Here is a 21,231-nt window from a genome sequence, read left to right on the forward strand (position 1 = left end):
GGGTGCCGCTCGCCGGCCGGCGTAAATGTCACCGGGCCTGGCCGGGCGGGGCTTTTTATCGTAGCCGGCGGGCGGCCGGGCGGCGGCGCGGCGCGCGCGGCGGGCGGCCCACCGGCTGCACGGTCGACTTGGCCCTGCCCCGCCACGGGAGGTGCCGTGCACGAGGCGCCGGGCGGCCGTCACCGCCCGTACCGGACCGGCGACCGGCGACCGGCGTCACTTGGGTCACTGGCGTCACGCTCATTACTGAAGCCACTGACGTGACCCAAACCACTGGCGTGACTGGCGAGGTTTTGGACTACCAGTCCTCCTTAACTTAAGTCAAGTCAGATTACACTTTATCGCCTCGGCTTATTGCATTTTGGATTAAAGCGCCAGTTTTCTTTATTGCATCGAACAGCAGTTTTGTTAAAGCCCGTTTCACGGCGTGGTAAGTTGTGCGTGCGCGCGCTCGACGCTGTCATTGAATGGCGGGAGCATGGGCTTCCAACAAATGACCGTTGCCGGAACGGCAGCTGCCCGATCTCCGGCGGGCAGCGGCCTGTCTCCACCGCCGGCCGAAGCCGGCCATCAGCCGGCGGTAATGGCAGCCGCCCGCTGGAACCTCGCACCACTGACGCGCCGGCGAGGCTGGCGCGTCCGGTCAGCGCCGAGGGCGAGCCACGCGCGAGAGACGCCGCCGCCGGGCTCCCACGCCCCGGGCTGGCGACCCCGGCTGGAGGAGGGACGCCAGGCGACGCCGCCGCGGCCCCGCGGCCGAGGCCTTGTCGCCATCACTCTGGTGGCGCCGGGAGACGCGCGGCCGCTTTTTGTTGTGCTGGGCCGGCCGTCGACTTATCAGATGGAGCTGTCGCCGTCGCTCCATCTGCGACGGCCGGGCCGGGTCTGACGCGTTAATCGGCCATTGATCACGGCTGCTCGCCAGCCCGCCTCGTCTCCGCCCCGAGCCAGGACGGCATGATGTCATGGCCGGACGGGGTGTCGCGGCGCCGCTGGTGCGGTCCACCCGCAGCTGCCGCAGGGCGCCTCCCGCCGGCGAGGAGCGAGCAACAGGTCTGCGGTCGCCGGCGGCCGCCTGCCGACCCTCGGACATCCGGCCGCTTAGCGGCGCGCTAGAGACCGTCTTGGTCACCATCGGCGAGTGTACCACACTAAGCCCGCTGTAACGTGTTATAAGTGGGGATGTCGGCAACCACCAGTGTGAATATCCTTTGTGACGTCATCTTCTGTCTCGTTTCACGAATCTCGTGAGACATGCGCGTTTGTCGCCTGTCCCTTCCCTGCCGCCGGCGCCAATCAGGCTCCGCTCCGCACTGCCCCCCTGGCTCACCGGAGCGGGCCTGGTGTCTCCATGTGGAACGGATGGAGCGGTGGTGCCGGGCGGTGATGCCGTGCGCGGTGCCGCGGTCTGGTGGCAGTGTCTTGCGGCGCAGTATGCGGCACCGGCTCGCCGCACGTCGGCAGAGGGAGGCTCCGCCAGCCCGCAGCCTGCCGAGCCGGGCCGCGCCGTCACCGCCGCACCGTCACGTGACGGTGCGGTGTATCTGCCGCCGCCGCTCGCGCCAGGTCCGGCTATTTGACGGGCCGGGTGGAGCCTCAGGCGCGCCGTAACCCCGTTTGTTGTAGGGCGCTCCGTGCTCGCTGGGTGCGGTGGTAATCCCACGGATGTTTGGCCTCCGTCAGCGCGCTTGACAGCTGAAAGCTGCAGAGAGCCATTCAGACCGGCGGACCGATAACTTCGACACACGGCGACGACGTCGCCGTAATTCAATTGTCCAGCTCTATCTGGGCGGCGTGGGCGGCGGCGACGCCTCTCCTTGGCCGTGTCGCCGCGGGGGTGATAGTGACACCGCGCCGTCGGCCCGGCCCGCTTGCTATTCTGGCCGGTGCCGCGGTGGAAAAAGAAAAACGTTCCCCGCGTCACTGATGCCGAGCGCGTGATCTGACCGGGAAGCGGGGGGGGGGGGGGGGGGCTGCGCGGCAGGCCGATGTGAAGATGGACGGGAATTGCGAGTGAGGATAGATTGGGAAGGATGCGCCGGCTGGACTTATTTTAGAGCACCACGTATCCGTTCGACGTGATTGTAGGAGAGCGCTATGAACGGAACTGTCGCTAGTTTGGGAGTGACAGACGTTTTCGATACATGTCCCGCGACACCACCGCACTTTCGAGTTAGCGTCGTTTCTTGTGCTTGAAAACCATACCAGTAGCAAGTATTCAGAAAGCAAAAACAAATTACATCAAACTGGACCAAATTATCAAAGACGGTATTGAAAGTCCGGTTTGAAATTAAATCCCAATATGTAATAAACACCTTTTTAAACATGATGCGCATCCGATCTGGAGGACTGGATCGGCTCGAAAGGCGCGCCAGATTGACTTTCTCTTCGGTGTTCTGGTCTGCCCTGCCGCCGTCACCCGGAACGCTCGGCTCAGCGAATGTTGTGTCGTCTGCCCTACTACCGCAACGACCGCTGGGCGGTCCTCTGTGACCGCTAGTGTGGCCCCCTGTGACAGGTGGTGTGGCCCCTCTGTGACCGCTGGTGCGGCCCCCTGTGACCGCTGGTGTGGCCCGCTGTGCGCCCTGTGACCGCTGGTGCAGCGGCCTGCTGACGCTCCGCTCGGCCGGCAGGGCCGCCGGAGCTGCGGCAGCGCGTGTCGCCCCACCTGGTGGCGCGGCTGGGCGGCTCTGTGCGCATCAGCTGTCCGGTGGCCGGTACACCGCCGCCCATGCTCGAGTGGCGCAAGGACGGCGCCCACGTGCGGCCGTCCTGGGAGCGCTTCAGCGTCGACGGTCAGACGCTGCACGTGGCGCGCGTCACCGCCGACGACGCCGGCGTCTACGTCTGCGACGCCGTCAACGGCTTCGGCACCAAGCGCGTCACCACCGAGCTCTACGTCATTGGTGAGTGGGACTTCTCGCCATCGGTGAGTGGGAGAGTGGGGCTCTTCGTCATCGGTGAGTGGGAAAGTGGGGCTCCTCCCCATCCAGGTGAGTGGGGCTCTTCGCCGTCGGTGGAAATACTTCTCATCATCGGTGGGTGGGGTTTCTCGTCATTGGTGAATGGGACTCGTCGTCATTGGTGGATGTGACTCCTCGTCATCGGTGAGTGGGACTCCTCGTCATCGGTGAACGGGCTCCTTGTCATCGGCATGGCGAACATCAAGTTGTTGGGGATACGTGAGTGGCCGGGACTCAGTCGTTCTGGAGTTGATGCATCCGGCAAGTTAACGGAGTTTCTGAATCTGTGTGTGCGATTGGGACAACACCACATCTCACTGGAACCACCCGGCGTCAATTTCTCTCCGAATAAGACGTTACCCATGGCCCCGGCCACCCGCTCGCGCAGCTCTGACCAGCGCGCGCTGACAGCGCAGGCCCGGTAGGCGCGGGCGCGGCCCGGCACGCTGCCGCTCTCATCCCACGCCCGCCGACACGCCCACGCTCCAATCACAACAGGGCGCGCGCCGCGGCGCGGCCGGTGGCGCGCTGTTTTGACTTGGGCCGGCCGCGGCCCGTGACCGCGCCAGCCCTCCAGATGCGCACCGTAAGCAACGCCGCTCGGGCGGCCGCCGTGGCGTCAGCGCAAACCGTGCAATCGCGTCAGCTCTCACTGCTGATTGGCTGAGAGACGCGAGTGCAGCAGAAACACTGCGCGAGCTGGGGCCGTAATCGCGGCGTTCATTAAAACAAGAGATGCCGGTCGCATTGATCCGCTTAGAAGCACGGGGAGCTCCCAAACCACTCACCATGTCCGCACCGCCAGGGGCTAGATCAAAATGGAAAGGAATGGGAAACTGGCCCGGTGCTTTGGGCCGGGATACGGCGTCACATTTCTTTGATGTCTGAGAGCGAAAGGACCCGGCGGCGTGCCTTAGATGAAGGCAATTTCCGCTGAAAAGCCAGCGGGCAGTTTCACTCTCCCCAGCGTGCTTTCTGCGGGACAGTGCGAAACTGCAAATGGCTTTCTCTTTCCTTATAAAGTTTCGGGAACTTATATTGCATTTTGTCCCGAGGCAGGATATATTATTTATTGACTGGTAAATACGACAATGGCTCCCGGCTGATTGCCCACGAGTGTGTGTTTGAGATGTAAACAGGGGGAGAGCGGTCTTCAGGCAAAGTTGGGCGCGGCGGCGCAGTCATGTTGACTTAATAATGTGCTGTTTGGAAGTGAACCGACTTAGATCTGCACGTCATTCAGAGGAATCGTGTTTACTGTCTGTGCGGACTGCGGTGCAGTGCGTGCGTCGCCCCTGATTACTCGACGTCTATTTCCGTGCATGGAAGGACTTTGACCCCGGCTGATGAGCAGTGACCAATCAGCCGCCGCCGCCGGTGGGCTGGGCTGGCTGTGAGGCCGTGACGTGACCAATCAGACGCCGGCGCCGGTGGGCTCGGCTGGCCGTGACACGCCGCGTCTGCCGGCAGGCCCGGACGCCTCCGGGCTCTACGACAATTTGTCGGGCGGCCAGGGTCCGGCCGACAACCTGGTGACGTCCCGCGGCCGGCCGCCAGTCATCCTGCTGCCCAAGGAGCGGGGTAGCCAGCGCGTGCGCGGCCCGCTCGGCTCCCGGCTCCAGCTGAGCTGCGTCTCCTCCGGCTACCCGGAGCCCGAGGTCAAGTGGTACAAGGTGAGGCTGACGCAGCGGCTCGGCCGACACCCCTCCGGTGGTCCGGTCGTCACGCGCGGAGCCGTGGGGCGAGACGGGACTGGGTCTTCCGTGCTGAAGTCGGGCCCGTGTGCTATTCACAAACGCATTACACTACTTATGGATCGGTCACTTGCTAGTGAGTTGCATCTGAAGCATGTTTGAATTCGGACTGCACTGTAGTTGAACCACCTGAGTTTTGTGTTGGGACAAAATGGCAACTCAATTACTGTTCAGAAAACTGAGCATTTGTTCTCAGTGCGTTAACGAACGCATTATGCGGTTAAGCAAAGGCAGCCTTCTGCAACTGGAATTGCTGAAAAGAGATAGTGGCACGAGATTGTTACTAGTCCAACGACCAGCACACCACAGTTTGCTTGTTGCATGCCATGAATCGATTGGTTACCACATGTACTGAGTTCTATTCGTCGGTGACATGGGAATTGGGAGCGTTGAGAGTTGAGCATGGAGAGTTGGGAGCCACTGGCCGCAGCTGAAAAGCAAAACTCAAAAAGGCAGCCCCAAGAAGCGGGACTTCTAGCCGTCCCTCCATCAACCGGCCAGTCGGCGGTGGCCAGCAAAGACGGCTCCCGTGCGCCGCCCACAGCGGCTCGAAAGAGTGTCATGTGCGCGACAGGGGCCGACCCCCCCCCCCCCCCCAAGCGTCTGACAGTCGGGTCCGTTCGCAGGAGGGCCGCGTCGTGCTGCCCTCGACCCGGGTCCAGGTCAAGGGCGGCCAGCTGACCTTCACGCAGCTGCTGCGCTCGGACGAGGGCGTCTTCATCTGCGTGGCAGCCAACATATTCGGCTCCGCCAACCACAGCTTCAGTCTGCGGACGACAGGTGGGTGCCGGCCGCGCCGCGCCGCGCCGCGCCGCTCAGGCTGGTCGGCGTCTGGGGTCGCAGCGTGCCGGGCCAGCCCAGCACGGCTATTGTGAGCGGGTCGGCTGCGTGTCAGCGCGCTGTCGGTCGGCTGCTGACGATCGTGACGCCCTTTCGAACCGCGCATAAAATGGGACGTCGACACCAGCCAACAGCGGCTAGTTTGGCTTTCAGTTGGGTCGTTCCAGCGCATCATGTTTGGATGGAAATTGAGTCTTGTCGGGTGGCAAACCTTTTGTAGTGCATTTTGGAGCTAAATTTGGTCATTTTCCCTGATAAGTTCCCGATCTTTTTGAGAAACAGCTTCCCGTCTTTCAATCACGACAAATATTCGTAATTCGGGTCATTGTGCGAGGCGTCTCTTTTCCGGATGTAGTCTGGATCGGGCCGGCGACGACTGAGTTCAGCTAAAATCGCTGCCAGGGACTCAGCGACTCTTCCGGCACCAGCGCCGTCGGTGGCCTTATCAACCCCTACCGATGTCCAGGCCGCGGCGCCATATTGATTTGCCATCCCGGACTTGACTGATGACCTCTCATGGACGCATGTATCAGCTGCGGGCTATACATTAATATTGAGAACAGGGGCGTCGAATGAGCAGCCTATCTGCGCGTGGCACGAGGGCCAGCGCCGTATCGGCGGCCGCGCGCAGGTCCGCTGAACCCTGACCTCTGCGTTCGCAGAGCCGATTTCGCACGATCCCGTGTTCGTTGGGGCGCCGAGCAACACCACCGTCTACGAAGGCGAGACGGCCGTGCTGCAATGTCGCGTACAGAGCATCTCCAAGGCGCACATCAAGGTGAGGAGGCGCCGCCGCCGGCCGGCGGCCCATCGCTTGACCCAGATGAGCCGGCACCGACGCGGCGCTGTCAAAATTTGTTTGCGCGTTGCGCTTCGAAGACGTATGTCGGTGTCGCAGGTGGTGTCAAATTAGTGGGGAACTTTAACGAGGCGGCCTGGGGCACGCGAAGTCCTGACCCATGCGTCTAGATCTGTCTGAATCCAGCATTCCACCGTGACACCGGGCGTGGCTAACACCGCTGAGCCCCGGTTCGCTCAGGTCAGACGTGGCATCACTCGCACTGAGATGGTATGATATAAAGTGCATGGCTGGCCCGGTGGTTTCAGTAAGGAAACAGATTGTGGTCGGCATATAACCACCAGTCGTTTTACCAGGGGTTTGCGCTTGCTGCAGAGGTTGGTCAACTTTGGCCAAACGCCACACTAAGCATTGGGAGTCATCGAGCTAAGCATAGCGTTTTTAGTTTGTTCTCGCCGGCTGTGTACGTAAGGCGGTTAAGGATACATTTGCATTTCTTATATACCTTTGTTTGTTTACTTTCAATTTGTCTCCAGTCTTGATTTAAGTGGGAAGGGTATTTTATCCTCAGAATCATAATGAATCTGGCAGCCAGGCAGCCGTACAACGCGTCACGTGACGAGAAATGCACAGTGCCTGCCAGATCAAGGACTTCAAAAATAAAATAGAAGCAGTGTGTGCGGTCGCGATGTTGACACAAAGCCGTTTGAGATGTGGTCCTTGACAACGTACTATTTTCCGTGTTTGATGACAGCACTGCCACTTCTAAAAGGTTCACATTCTTTACCTTCTTCACCCACTTCACCTTCATCTCCAATGTCACCTTCTCGTAATGAGTGTGGTAACTCGTCAAGTTTAACTCGTAAGTGCAACTATGCGCAATGTAACTATGTGCAATGTGTGCTAAGAAAGTAGCATGACTCCATCCTTCCTTTAGTTGGCCTTGCAACGTCAACTAAATCAGCTGTGCGGCTATGCGGTTGCACTTCCACCTCATAAACCAAAAGCAAGTCTGAGTTGTTACGAACGTCACCTTCTCCCGTATCGTTCTTAAATTAGAACACTAGACGTGGACCCATAAACCGGTGACAGAAAACTGGCTAAGTGATCCCCGACATCCAACCGTTGCGATGTTGCAATGCTAAGAACTTTTTAACTTTTCGTGAGAATGTCACCGGGTCAAGAGTCGAGAGCTTTTTCAACTTTTCGTGAGGAAATTCTTGCAAAGCTCTTACAAAGACCCCTTTTTGTCCGTGCCTATCCAAGGGGGTTTGCAAAAGCAAAGCTGTCATTGGGAGTGACAACACTGTGTATTTGCTCAACAAACCTCCACCGTCTGGGCCCCGTTACCAAACTGCGTACTTTCATCAGCGCCACCAAGACAGTCGCCGCCTTGTGGGAACGGCATAGCTGGCTGCCTTGTTCGAGGCTGTTGCTCGTGCGCTGGCCATGCCAGGCCACGGGCGCAGCCAGAACTTGCGAAGGGAGGGCCGCGATAATTTGCAACGGGGGGGGGGGGGGTGCTTTTTTTACGAGCAAGTCCCAGCCCCATTGACAGTACCTACGCACTGCGCGCTGACTTACAGACCCTGCTAACGCTGATGTGTGCAGTGTATACTGCGTCAATGGGCTTTCGATGTTGATCGGCCTTGGAACCCTAAACCATTGTTTCTGCGCGCTATACGCGGACACACGGCTATCCGTTGGTCTTGTTACTAAATTACGGCTGTTGGGCTTTACTGGTCGCCGCCCATGGTCATGTCGAAGAGATTTTAAGCCGAAATAGTGTTCCTGATCATCCGATTCGGGCGTTGTATTCAGTAGCGTCGTGGTGAAAAACTACGCTCAAACCCGATAGGGGAATGGGCCCGACCCCCCCCCCCCGCCCATGAGCTCCGTCGCTGCGCCACTGCGCCCGCCGACCGACGGATAACACGTGCCTCGCCACGCTAGCCCCTCGTCGGACCGTTTACACTGCACATTGTTTGCGCGACACACCACCAAACCTTCGACTTCAGAGAAAACGTCCAGAAGCCATCAACGGAGGCTTCCGGTTGCTCAGTTCTTTAGGAACACTGGGTGTGTTTCCGATGTTGTTGGTCATCCCTTCAGCTGTGAATCGCACTGCAGTGTGTCGTGTCCCATATTGCCCTGCGCTGTCGCCCCGGGGCCGGTGACGAGAAGCCCTGACCAGCTCCCGTGTCACGTGACCGGACGGCGACCGTCACGTCACGTCACGTCACGTTCGCCAAGCGCCAGGCGTAACGCACTGTTTTCAGGGGCACCAGCAGCTACTGACCGCCGAGCGGTGTCCCAGAGCGGGCGGGTGTCGCAGCGGCGGACCGGACCGTTGCAGGGCGGCCCGTGTGTCGTGTGCGGCGCGGTCGCATCCGCTGACCGACCCACCGTCCCCAGTGGCTGCGCCGAGTCCGCCCGGGAGACAGCCAGACGTTCAACCAGACCGAGGTGGAGATCCAGGGCTCGCGATACGTAGTCATCTCGGGCGCGCCGACCGTGCAGGACGGCGACAGCTACTTCACCAAGCTGACCTTGCCGGACGTCGTGCCCAGCCAGGAGGGCGTCTTCGTCTGCATGGCCGCCAACGACAACGACTTTGATAAACGGGAGGCCTTCCTGCACGTGGTGCCTGGTGGGTAGCGGCCCGGTGGGGCAGCAAACTGTTTTGTCTGTCGTCATACGTCGTATATGTGATTGATAACGAGGAATCAATCGCATCTGCGATGTTATTCTTCAGAACTTCAGGTAATACGTGCCCGGCCCACGCTCTCGCTCTTGATTAACTGATGTTTGGATGTACATACTTCGCCTCGGTTTGTGGGTCCAGAGACCACGTAACTGGCGATTGATTGAAGATCCACGCGCTTCTGCAGACGGGAACTCCTGCTAAGCACGCTATGCCCCGCGCCCGTCCATGACGCTCGTTCGCTTTCATTCCAGCGCCACCGAACTCCATGCAGGCGCTCCTGATAGCGCTGCCCGCCGTCGCCGTCGTCGGCTTTATCCTGGGTGCTATCTGCTGCCTGCACCGGAGACGCAAGACGCTGCCGCCACCTAGCGACGACAAGAGTAAACAGCAGGTGCAGCTGGCGCCGCCGGGCGGCGCTCGGCCGGAGCACTTGTCGCAGCGGTACCCGGGCGACGGCGACAGGGCGCTGCGGACAGTGCTGATGCCGCCGGGGCGCGCGTGCGCGGACGGCGCCAGCGCCGGCGCGCCGCGGGCGCACGGCGTGCCACCGCCGGCACCCTACGACTACCGGCAGTTCCGGCACCTGGACGTGGTGTGAGCGAGGCGGCGGCGGAGTCACCGCCGGGGACACGGGACATGGGCACCGGGGCGTGCCGCGCAGACTTGAACCGCCGTCCCGCCGACGCCCGGCTGAGACGAGGTGCCGCGGGGCGGCCGCGCCAGAGGAGCGGCGCCGGACACCCGGACGGACCGGCCGGCCCGGCCGCAGCGCGTGGATGTGATTGGCGGCGCGGCTGGCTGCTGGAGCGTGTGAGAGCTTCCCATCTAGTCATTGTAGAGCCAAACGCCGGGCGCGTGTCGGTGTGAGCCGCCTCTGTACGCGTGTGCAAGTGTGAGACAGCGTGTGCGCGCGCGCGCCTGTGGTGCACGCCAGGGCTCGTGTGGCCCCCAAATGTTTGTCCAGAGTCCGGCGCTTATCACAACAATCTTTATTTATATCATTCCTTCGAGAGAGCCAGGTAATATACACAACTTAAAAACCAGTTAGTTGGCCAGCGCTATTCGATAGGCATAACAATCGCGATCCTCGCTACACTTCAATTTAATCACAACAATGGGGTTTACATTATCAATGACAGGACTAGATCTCCCAACAAACTAAACATGTTACCAAACAAACCAAACGTAAGGTAAACTTTGACATCCTCAAAATCAACGAAGTTACATCGGCAATCACACTGCAGTATGCTTACTTGCGGCCGGACGCTGAGCGTGAAAAGAACAATGATATAATATATGAAGTACCTGGCCCGAAAATGCAGTTAGTATACTCCACGTCAAATAGAATAGCGCTCAAGTTGCGACACGGCGATAATCCAGGCCCTATGTACACAGTAAAAGGCGAGATAGCCCGAGGCCGCACTCAACCCGAGAGCTGAAAGAATACGTGTAGGCTGTGTATACGTGCCTAGCAGGTGCACCTCCCAGCGGAACAAGGCACGAAAGCCGTGGGCGGCGGCAGCGGCGCGCTGCAAGGCCAGACCGCGACCCGTCACGGCCGTCCCGGCGCTAGTGAGGCGGCGGCGGCTCGGAGCCCGGCAGTGAGCGGCCGCCGGCGGCGGCGGCCGCGGCGCCGGCGGCCGCGGCGCCGGCGGCCGGCCGCGCCGGCTTCCGGCGACCCCGCACCGGCACCACCCGCGTGCCCAGCGCCACCGGCGCCGGCACGCCCACCAGGCCAGCCGGCCGCGGCGCAGCGGCGCGGCCGCCGCGGCCGGCCGCGGCGGCGCCGCGCGCTGCCGCCGCCGCCGCTGCCGCCTCACTCGCGGGCCGCGCTCCGGCGGGAGGCGCGGCGGCGGCTGCGGCTGCTGCCGGCCGGCTGGCGGCGGCAGCCGCGGCCGGGGGCGCCGCGCCTCCCGCCGGCCGCGGCGGCGCCGACTCGGCGCCGGAGCACTCTGGCGCGGACCTCGTCACCATCCCGCCCGTATTGGCACTGGCCCCGACCTCACACATGGCTATACACTCCTCCAGCGACTTGGTGAGAGAAGACAACACTATTTCCTGAAAGTAGAAAAACGCAATTCAGTTTCATTTCTCACAAGTTCACCGCAATCATTACAGTTTGCATGTGCTTCTTTAAAAAACAGCTTTAAAATGTCAATCCGACGCATCGATACGAAGCCTGCACACCGCAGTCAAGGCGTTACCGGCGCGCCCGTACGCTGTTCGGCCCCACCTGTGCGAACAGACTCTTGTCGGCCCGGTCCACCAGCTGCTGGGTCCGGTCCACCTCCGAATCCTCCTCGTCCCGCATCCTGCAAAGCACCGGCACTCGTCACAAGACGGGAACAACGGCACTGGGCTTCGGCCATACACGGTACGTCCAGCAGCGGTACACGCGCGCGCGGCAGCGTCAGTAAGCCCACCTTCGAGCTAGGCACTTACAAAGACAAACAGTATACAGTGTGTTCCAATACACGAAACCTGCTTTTTCAGTATCCGCTGTACAACTTGCTAAACTTTCTTGCAAACATGCATGCAAATTTCGGCGTGTCTCAACCGTCTGGTTTCACATCAGCTTAATACATTTCAACGTGACGTTAGCGGTTTGTGAAGAACACAATTTTGTCAGAAACTCAGAAAGCCGTTTTCTGTGCGTCATTTTTCCTTTGGCGTGCTCCCGAATTTCGGAAGAAAATAACACCACTGACATGCTGGTATATACGATGTAAAGTTCTACACATTCTGCTGGCACAGCTCTGGAGCAGAGGATCAATGTGACCAGGGCGTCTTCCCCGTCTTTGGGTGTACCACGCAGGCACGGATGGGCTGAACTAAACGCATTTTCTCAGCACACGCTCACAGCTTGCTGCGAAGATGGTGCCTACTTCCTCCATGGTTACTGTTTCAGCCCAGATATGGTTTTAGTTTGTTTTCGTACGCTGTAAGCTTTACGTATCTCCAATGTGAGAATCTGGCGACTTCAGAGTCGTGGACTGTGGCAAGGTGCCCGCTCCACACTGACCAAATGGCCAACCACCTTCCTTAGGCGTGGTTTTAGTCCTCCTCCGGTCTCCTTGAACGTGTGAGGCGGCGTGCTATTTTCCTGGATGGCTGCTCGTTCCTTCCCTGTCCCATTCCTCCAGGGTCCCATGGCCCAGTGGCACAGAGTGGTATTTGGCGCACTGATTTCATGTACCGGAAAGAATTGGTCCCCCCCCCCCCCCCCCCATACACACAACCGAGACGGGCCTGCTGCAGGCACACCGCCAATCAACGGTCAGCAGCTAAATACCGAACTGAGCGTCGCAAAAACACACGCATGTCAGAAATCTCCCTTGAAATCATGCGAAAATTTCGCGCTGAGCCTGAAAAAGGTGTGCGCAAAAACAATACAAAAAACGTTTTCGGACCCCTGATCAACGCCTGCCAGAGATAACGACCCCGTCAGTTTATCACCCAGGACCACGGGGGTTCTCTGCCACGTCCCGCGTCTCCCGACCGTGCGACAGCCCCCGACAGTGCTGACCTGGCCAGCAGGAACTGCGAGCGAGCCGTGGCGGCGGCGCCGGCCTCGGCCGTCTCGGTCGTCTCTGGCGCTCTCGCCGGCGCGGCGGCGGCGGCAGCGGCGGAAGCGGCGGCGGCGGCGGCGGCGTTGGCGGCCGCTCCGGTCGTGTTCGCCGCCAGGCCGCCGGCGCCGGCCGCGGCGGCCCGCCTGTCGGCGGGGCACACGCTCCGTGTGTTGCCGCACCACCTGCGCCTGCGACGGACACGGCGGCCGCTGGACGGTCAGCGACGGCGCTGGCGGCGCTCCCCCCGGGCCGGGCGTCAAGCTGGCGTCCTCCGCCCGGCCGCTGACGCACGCGCGCGCCGCACAACACGGCACAGGTTGACGACAATGACAAAGGTGATATTCTAATAAACCGTCGCAAATACAGCTCCACGGCAGTGCAAAAAGCAAACAATTCAAGAGGGAATGATCAGTCAATGAGCTGATGGGAGCGGCTGATAGATGGCAAAGCGTTGGCTGATGTTTCTGGCGATTAAAGCCCACATGGAAAGCATCAACACCAGAATCAATCTTGGGCGGGGAAAAGGAAGCAAAATATTGAAACATCAATAGCAAGTTAGTACAGTGTTACTATTCAAAAGCCGGCCACTGAAAAATCCTGTCGAACGGGGAGCGGCACCCCATCACACATGTCCTCCCCCCCCCCCCCCCCCTCCCCGGCATCTGGCTAGACGCCCGTCTCGTCGAGTCCCAGCGCACGGAGGAAGCGCGCATGCAGAAGATAGCCCGACCGCGTGGGAGCACCCCCTGGAGCCATCCCATTCCGAGCAGGAAGTGTGATACCGTCGTCGTCGTCACTGGGGCCTTACACCATACTCAGCTACTGACGCTTTATGGCGTCGCCTGCCTCCCACCTTGGTAGGAGGGGCGGGCACCGCGGGGAATCGCACCCCGCACCTCTGGTTTCCCAGACGCGCAGTGGCTAACGCGGGCACTGTAACCACTACACTATCCGCACCCCGCAGGGGGTATGTGGCGTACATCTACACATCAGCAGCGAAGCCAACACGGCTGAAGCAAGCGTATGCAGTCGCCGAAGCGGGAAGAGCCCGTCACGGGCAGGTCGGTGCGTAACACCATCATCTCACAGATTTGGATGCGATTAGTCCTCAGGGCCAGGTGATGCACAAAATCCGTCCCTGCAGCCTTAGTTTCGTCAGAGCAGTGAGGACCGCCCTACAGACTTGGGTATTACCCGGTTGTTCAATACACATTGCAGGTTTCAGTGGTGAACCCAAGCGAAAACAATATGAATGGTAAGAAACCGGATACGTTTAACTCCAAATGATTTCATACATCACTTCTACATTTCGAACTATTCGATTACTGATATTCTTAACTAGTGACATTGCGGCTTTGGATATAGTGACCTAGTACAACACTAAGGCAGAAGATGTCTGCAACTTCAGCAAGCTCAAAATAGTCCCTTAGATAAACTTCCGACGACAAATTTTTTTTTTACATAAAACTCATACCTTAGAACTTACTTCAGACTTCATTTGGATGTTCAACTGCAAATCAACCAAAGAAATGACAAAAGGAACCTAACATCATCCCCCATTTTCTGACGCCAGTGCCTTTGCATGGTTATCAGATGCCCTGAGGGTGCAGTGTAGTTCTCAGCTGCATCATAGCGACGGTGGCCGATAACAATCCTGGGTATTTTGGATGGGTCGCATGACAGACATTTGGTTTTGACTTCACCTCAAACCAAAAGGACTTAATATGCCATAAGCATGCACACCGCACCAGCCCCACCTTCATTCCTCTGCCCCCTCCTCTCCTCTGGCCGTTAGCAGGGAGGGTCAAGCGGTGAGCTACTCACATACTGCTGCCGTTCCAGCTGCAGGTGCATCTGCAGCTGCTGCAGCTGCGAGGCGGTGCTGGCCGAGCTGGCCACCGAGCTGGCGTTGGTGGACGAGGCGGAGGAGGTGGAGGCGGCGGCGCGCCGCACTCCCGACAGCTGCGACAACAGCTCTGTGATCGGGTCCATCGACTCCCTGGCGACGGAGGGCGAGGACGGCGCCGCTCAGCCAGCGTGCGGGGCACATATCCACACCCACAGCATCTGTCCCGCAGGACAGCGGCGCGCAGTACCCGTCCCCTGCTGACGCCGGCCACGTCGCAGACACAGTAAGGTACATCAACCTATGAACCGCCCCAGCAGGCAGGCACGGTCCTGGAAAAAGGCCAGGAGTCGTGCCTGCCGAGGCCAACAACGCTCCACACCATAAGGAAAGTGAGCCAATTTCCAGTCTCCGTGCCTGCTGTCAGACCGGTCTCTGGACCTGAGGACTCCGATCAGATCGGCCTACGTACCCGAGGACTCCAGTCAGACCAGCCTATGTACCTGATGACTCCAGTCAGACCGGCCTACGTACCTGAGGACTCCTGTCAGACCAGCCTACGTACCTGAGGACTCCAGTCAGACCGGCTTACGTACCTGAGAACTCCAGTCAGACCGGCCTCCGTACCAGAGGACTCCTGTCAGACTGGCCTACGTACCTGAGGACTCCAGTCAGACCAGCCTACGTACCTGATGACTCCAGTCAGACCGGCTTACGTACCTGAGGACTCCTGTCAGACCAGCCCACGTACCTGATGACTCCAGTCAGACCGGCCTACGTACCTGAGGACTCAAGCCAGACCGGCCTCCGTACCTGAGGACTCCAGTCAGACCGGCCTCCGTGCCTGAGGACTCCAGTCAGGCCGGCCTACGTACCAGAGGACTCGAGTCAGACCGGCCTCTGTACCAGAGGACTCCAGTCATACTGGCCTCTGTACCTGCCGACTCCAGTCAGACGGGCCTGCCTACCTGAAGTGCATGTTGAAGCGGCGGATGCGCGGCCCGCTGACGCCCCGTCCGGGATGTGGCATGCGGCGGGCCGTATGGCGCGAGCCGGCAGACGGCTCGTCACCGAACGAGATCAGATCGCGCGACCCGCCGGAGCCGCCGCCACCGCCGCCGCTGCCCACCCCGATGCCGCCACTGCCGCCGCCTCCTCCGCCGCCGCCGCCGCGGTGGTCCATGCTCAGGTGGGCCGTCAGGTCCTCCGTCACGTGGTTGGGCTCGCCGTTGGGCACCGACGCGCACACGGGGCACACCTGCAGCACGCGGCGAGGGTCAGGCGGCCGACGCGCTAGACAGCGGTGCCCTGCCGCCTCCGAGGTACGGGTCCAGACGGACGCCACCTGACGTGCCCCCATGTGTCTAGAGGCGTGCAGCACGACATCATTAAACCCCAATGAGCACAGCGATACATGACGGCGGTATGGCGTGGGAAAGTGCGGGACGGCGCACCGCCAGCACGTCACATGTTATCCGTTCGGTGGCTGCAAAATGACCACTGCAGTCGACGCACGCCTACCAAGCGCCGTGCCGCCGGGCCGCGTAGCGGATCTCAGACGAGGACGCGCTCGACACGCGTCCCGCGCCGCCGGCTACGTACCACCTGGGTGGTGGTGTCCGAGTGCTGGGCGGTCACGTGGTCGGCCAGCGTCAGCTCGGTGAGGCCCATCTTGCCGCAGTGTGGGCACACGAACGACTGCGGCTGCTCGGCCGACAGCGCCTCGCTGCCGTAGAAGAGCTCTGTCGACCGTGAGCGGCACGTGAGCGTGAGCGGTCTGACGGCGCGGCAGACGCCAGCTCTGGCCGGGCGCCGACCGACGCATGAGACTGCGCGCTGCACCGCGACACGCCGGAGCAGGCGCTGGCTGGAGGCCACCTGGGAAACGCTCCGCGACATCCCTTCGACTGTTGGGGCGGGGGCTTTCAAAGTCCGGTCGCATCTCGAAACATGAGACAGCGTGGTCGTCACACATTCGAAGGTAATGTTACATGGTTATCCACCATGTTTGTCGCGGTGCGACTGACCAAACACATGGCACCTGCCTGGCGTTGACGAGCCTGATGCTCGCAGACATTTGGAGCAGTCCTCCCAACAGCGTTCGAAATACGAAACTTTTCTGAGAGGTGCGACCGTTCAGGGATGAGCGTTACTGTCACCAGGGTCTCAGACGCGTTATGGATGGCCTCCAGGGACAATGACAACGCGAAGCACTCATATCGTTTCTCAGGTGATGGCGCGCACATAGTGGTCGGTCGTAACAACCGTCCGCTTCACGAATCAGCTGCATCAGATATCCAAATCATAGCCGAATTGCAAAAATTAAACGAACAACTCTGTTTGATCCGTTTACCTGGCGACACGTGGCAGACAGACATGTTGAAACTCCCACATTCGTGCCACAACAAGCACCGACAACGTGCCGACGGTTAGCGTATGATAAACAGCCCATCTGCCATCGACCGCCCCCCCCCCCCCCCCCCCCCCCCGCCCTCCGGGGCCGGCGGAACCAGACAAAGTCAGATCTGGCGCACCGCCCCAAGGGGAAGGACGACCGCTAACGCCAGCGCATGCATTCCCAGTGCTGGGAAGTTAACCTGCCGGCCGGCCGGCCGGCGGCTGAGGAGCGAGCGCCGAGCTGAGGGAGCTCGGGGGGAGGGGGGGGGGGGGGCGGACGCGCCAGCCAACCCGGGCGGCCTCTCACCGGCGTCGGCCCTGGTGAGGATGCACTGCATGGGGTGGTCGGCCGTGTGCCGCGTGGTGGTGGAGCCGGCCTCGCGGCAGCCGGCGCACAGGTCGTAGTCGTAGCACACCAGGCACTTGTAGCGGCGGCCGCGGAAGTTGCTCCGCAGGCAGGCGTCGCAGCTCACGCCTGCCGAGCGCACGCGGCGGTGAGAGACAGACAGCGAGCGCCTGCTCACCAAACCCCGACAGCAGGGAGCCAGCGGGATGGGGAGGAGCGGGCCGGCGCTGGGCTCATGTTGCGACGCCTTTCCTGGAGCCAGCACGAAAGCCGAGTGGTCCAGACGTGCCCCGGCGTTGTGGTCAGACTTCCCCGAACGTGACAGCCTGTCACAACATCCACCCCCACCGTCGCTGGCGGTTTCGTCACCCCACAGAGACGATGCCGCGTCGCAGCAGATGGTGACGGATCGGCGAGAAACATGATCGGGCTGCGACAGAACATCAGCGCGACGTGATGGTGAGAGATGACGCGATGTCCGAGCATTAACACCTCCGACAACGCCTGTGTGCACGATACGTCGGCAAGTCCCTCCTCTGTGCTCGGGCCCTCTCCGGCGGCGCGTGATAACGAATGGGTGATGGGGCGACGCACCGCTCCGCGGCCCAGGCCAGCGCATACAACAACGGGCCAAAAGCTGCTTAGCTAGAGGGCAGCTTCTACTTACAACGCCTTTCCCGGAAAGCACAAAACATCTGGATGTGGCTGAATTTAAACGTACCGCCGCACCAGCACTGCAGCTATGACTGACTGTGCTTCCAAGAGTGCATGCAGGCCCAATCAGGTCACCATGACCGACAATGCCTGCTTTCAATGCACTTTTTCCCTGTTTCATTACATCTAATTATCTCTGGGCGTAACACCTTATGTTCACAGTGGTCTAAAGTGGAGTGTTTGCCAGGTAAATAAAGTACAGTGCAATGGCATATTTTACCTTTCATTGTGTACATCAGCACTACATTAAGTTGCTCACTCATGCGCCAACACACGGCGCTTGGTTTGTCAACAAAAATGATGACCACCAATGAGATCCGTAAAACGATCTCACGACGAACATTTGCAAATTTACCTCCACTGACTGCATGAACTGCATGGTTTGCTGCTCACCAGGATGGTTCTGTCCAAGACGAGCATGCCACTGACCCCTAACCAGGATTGGCACAGGACAGTATCATTCCTCATGTCGAGCAGGCCAGCTGTCGTGCCTCGGTCCGCTGACAATCGGTCATCCCCCCTCCCCCCCCCCCCCCCCCAAAGAAAAATACATCCCCTCAGGGACGGAGACGCTGCCGGTACAGCAGGCGGCGCCGACACGCACAACCAGACAGGCCATGTCTTCATGTCACCAGATTGTGGACAGCCTTGCTCAGGTTCAATGATGGATGTGCTCATGATGATGTGACATCCCATCCAGCACATGTGATGTGCAATACAACACACAAGATGTCATGCTGCAGGACACACTTTTGAGAGGGACCTGGCCTGACCTGACAGTTTGAATCAGAAAGCACACCCACCAATGAAGCAGCTGGGCAAAGTAGTGCTTTTTAAGATGCAGACCCATATTTTTGACTGGATGGAGTTCTGGTATCAGTACCTGCACTAAGCAGTGCCTATATGAACAGACTCCATCATTCCACCGAGAAATTTTGGCTCAACAACAAAATTTTGCATCAAATTTAAACATACTGTAACACTTTTCATGGTCAGTCATGCTTTCTGACATTACCTGAACTTTATGTAGTGTGCTACTGTCACCAATTGCAGGCCACTCCATCAGACACAAAAAGTGAGCACACAAAGTAAGTCAAACCCACCTCACCACAGGTTGAAAACTCAGAAAACACATACAAAAACTGTAACCAAATGAGGTCTTGGCACAGACACCTAACTGGAATTTTGCCTTCACATTGATCCTAGTTCCAGGGCATGGACAGCACACATGTATTTACAACAAAAGACATTCGTGCACACTGTCCTAAGCTCACCAAGAACCAATGGCAATGGTCCAATGCCGCTCAGAATTTGTTTGCTAAGGTGTGAGGCTACAGCAGACTAAGACAGGTGTTTATTGGCAGTGCGTTTGATAACAGTGATGATATATCATTAGAAGTGTGAATACCATACACCAACACAAGTACAACAGTTGACATTGTTGTTAAAAAGGATTAATAAAGGATGAAGGAGCCATGGGATGTTACTGCTATCTAAATGTTCAAATATTTCTTAACAGAAATATGGTTGACCCATATTGAAATTAGGGTAAGTCAGGCATGGACAAAGTCATCACCACATTGAGTGGTGTCTGGGTATCACCTTCTTTTGGAGTGACAGGGCTGTTTTTTATATTGCATCTATGAACTAGCAGCCCAGCAGACTGAGCCTCTCTAAAATTGGTCTCAAAGACCATTTATCATTAATATGTGCTTTGTTAGTGGATTTGGTTAGGACCGATACCAGGCTATCCTCATGACCCTCACCACTTCTTTGCTCCCAAGATTCACATATAGGATTGACACAAGGGAAACAATCTATAAATGTCCAACAATTATATTTCGAATGAGCTGAACAACCAAATGATAGGCTAAACTTGGGCAACCTAAAAACCTTTCACTAAGACATGTCTCACAAAATTGTTTTATAAACATATTTTTGTGCATGGTGGAATAATTAGCTACTTTTATCACCCAGGCATCATATTTCATTATATCCATGCATTGCTTAAACTGATGTTGCTACAGGACCTGCCTTGGGACCAGGAGGGCCAATCCACTTTTGTAACATTTCAACAATGTAAAATAAAGTCATGACAGTGCATTGCCATACCAAAACAAAATTACCCTGATATCTAAACATATGTTGGATGGATAATCTTCTCTATAACACTGCATATTGGTCCACAAGCACAATCAAATCTCCAAGATTGATGGAGATAAGGGCAGAGAAATTGAGGATTAGAAAGGTAAAACTCAGATACAGGATGGCAACCAGATATGTAAAACAAATATTTAAAAGGAAGCTACAAAAGCCATGTATTATATGGGGAAAATCATCAATTATTACATGGTGTCACATGCAAACCAAGCCAAGCTTGACCCACCCAGATGTGACCAATCACTGTGCAACAAGCAGCATATGACAAGAGCTGTCACCACTTTAATTCCATTAAAAGAGAGATATTAACTAACTCATTACTCACATTTGTGTTCCACTTCACATTGTAATACAGGACCTGCTTTTTAAATGCAACAGGGGTGTAATATGCATAAGCCATGGGTGGGGAGGTAAGGGAGGCTCCAGCCACCAAGCATTGGGAAGAAAGTGGGCCAGGGATATTAAAGTAGGAGGAAGACACTATTTGGGTTTATGGCAGATTTGGTCATTACTTCCTCCATAACCCCACACTTATTTGACAATACTTAACCTCTGGTACTGAACGTGCATGAGACCTAACGTTGATGGTTAGTATGTAAGAAAATAACTGTTCAGTAGCCAAACATTTTTACTGCATGTTTTCTCATGTAAAAGATGAGTTTCATTTATTTATTTTGATCTGCCTTGGTAGGCCTTAGCTGATTTCACACATTTTATTTAAGTCCATGGGTTATCAATTCCGGTCTACATGCTTCTGAACTTCGAAAAAATCCAAGAAAACAATATAGACAGCCTTCCCTTCGCATAAAAACCAGCAACAGCATCAGCCATGGGCACAGCACGATTCGCTGTTGTTCGCGATGTTGGTGATACAAACCTTCGTGCCTCGACATCTTCGACCTATCTTTTTACTCCAGTCCTAGCAAGGACCGGTTAAACTGTAGTGGTGTTCTACAGTTTTCCGCCTATTGCACAAGAAACCTTAATATAAAGGGTTCTGTAATTCGCACACCACCCATACCCTGCCGTTCCCAACAGCTGACTTATGAATGCAAGCACCCAGCATGCAATGAAATGCGGGGGTCGCAAGCATCAGAGAATCAAATAACTCATGTCTATCTTACTGATGCATCACA

The 21,231-nt window shown here is 57.9% G+C and overlaps 2 protein-coding genes and 1 long non-coding RNA gene across 4 annotated transcripts in view; 1 reads left to right on the plus strand and 2 right to left on the minus strand.

The window, feature by feature from the left end:
* The window catches only part of LOC119089772 (fibroblast growth factor receptor-like 1), a 63,101-nt gene extending 52,998 nt beyond the window's left edge, over positions 1–10,103 (plus strand). For both annotated transcript variants that reach the window (XM_037212585.1, XM_037212584.1), the window contains exons 3-8: positions 2,634–2,906; positions 4,434–4,636; positions 5,344–5,497; positions 6,220–6,335; positions 8,772–9,006; positions 9,315–10,103. In XM_037212585.1, coding sequence (XP_037068480.1) covers positions 2,634–2,906; positions 4,434–4,636; positions 5,344–5,497; positions 6,220–6,335; positions 8,772–9,006; positions 9,315–9,661 — 1,328 coding nt within the window. In that variant the 3' untranslated portion in view covers positions 9,662–10,103. The remainder of the gene's footprint in view (positions 1–2,633; positions 2,907–4,433; positions 4,637–5,343; positions 5,498–6,219; positions 6,336–8,771; positions 9,007–9,314) is intronic.
* Positions 10,104–10,983: 880 nt separating this feature from the next.
* LOC119089494 (uncharacterized) lies at positions 10,984–12,641 on the minus strand. The gene is made up of 3 exons (XR_005093151.1): positions 12,590–12,641; positions 11,297–11,375; positions 10,984–11,121 (listed from the first exon to the last, which is right to left on the minus strand). It is a non-coding gene; the product is annotated as an uncharacterized LOC119089494 (long non-coding RNA).
* Positions 12,642–12,769: 128 nt separating this feature from the next.
* Positions 12,770–21,145, minus strand: LOC119089900 (E3 ubiquitin-protein ligase KCMF1-like; the record flags this gene model as incomplete). The annotated part of the gene is made up of 6 exons (XM_037212705.1): positions 20,973–21,145; positions 17,183–17,350; positions 16,081–16,220; positions 15,447–15,736; positions 14,457–14,631; positions 12,770–12,820 (listed from the first exon to the last, which is right to left on the minus strand). Coding segments are annotated over exons 1-6 (840 nt in total), but the record flags the coding sequence as incomplete, so codon positions are not given.
* Positions 21,146–21,231: the final 86 nt, after the last annotated feature.

The sequence above is a fragment of the Pollicipes pollicipes genome, unplaced genomic scaffold, assembly GCF_011947565.3.
Source record: "Pollicipes pollicipes isolate AB1234 unplaced genomic scaffold, Ppol_2.1 Scaffold_3087;HRSCAF=3621_pilon_pilon_pilon, whole genome shotgun sequence".
Classification (NCBI taxonomy): Eukaryota; Metazoa; Arthropoda; class Thecostraca; order Pollicipedomorpha; family Pollicipedidae; genus Pollicipes; species Pollicipes pollicipes.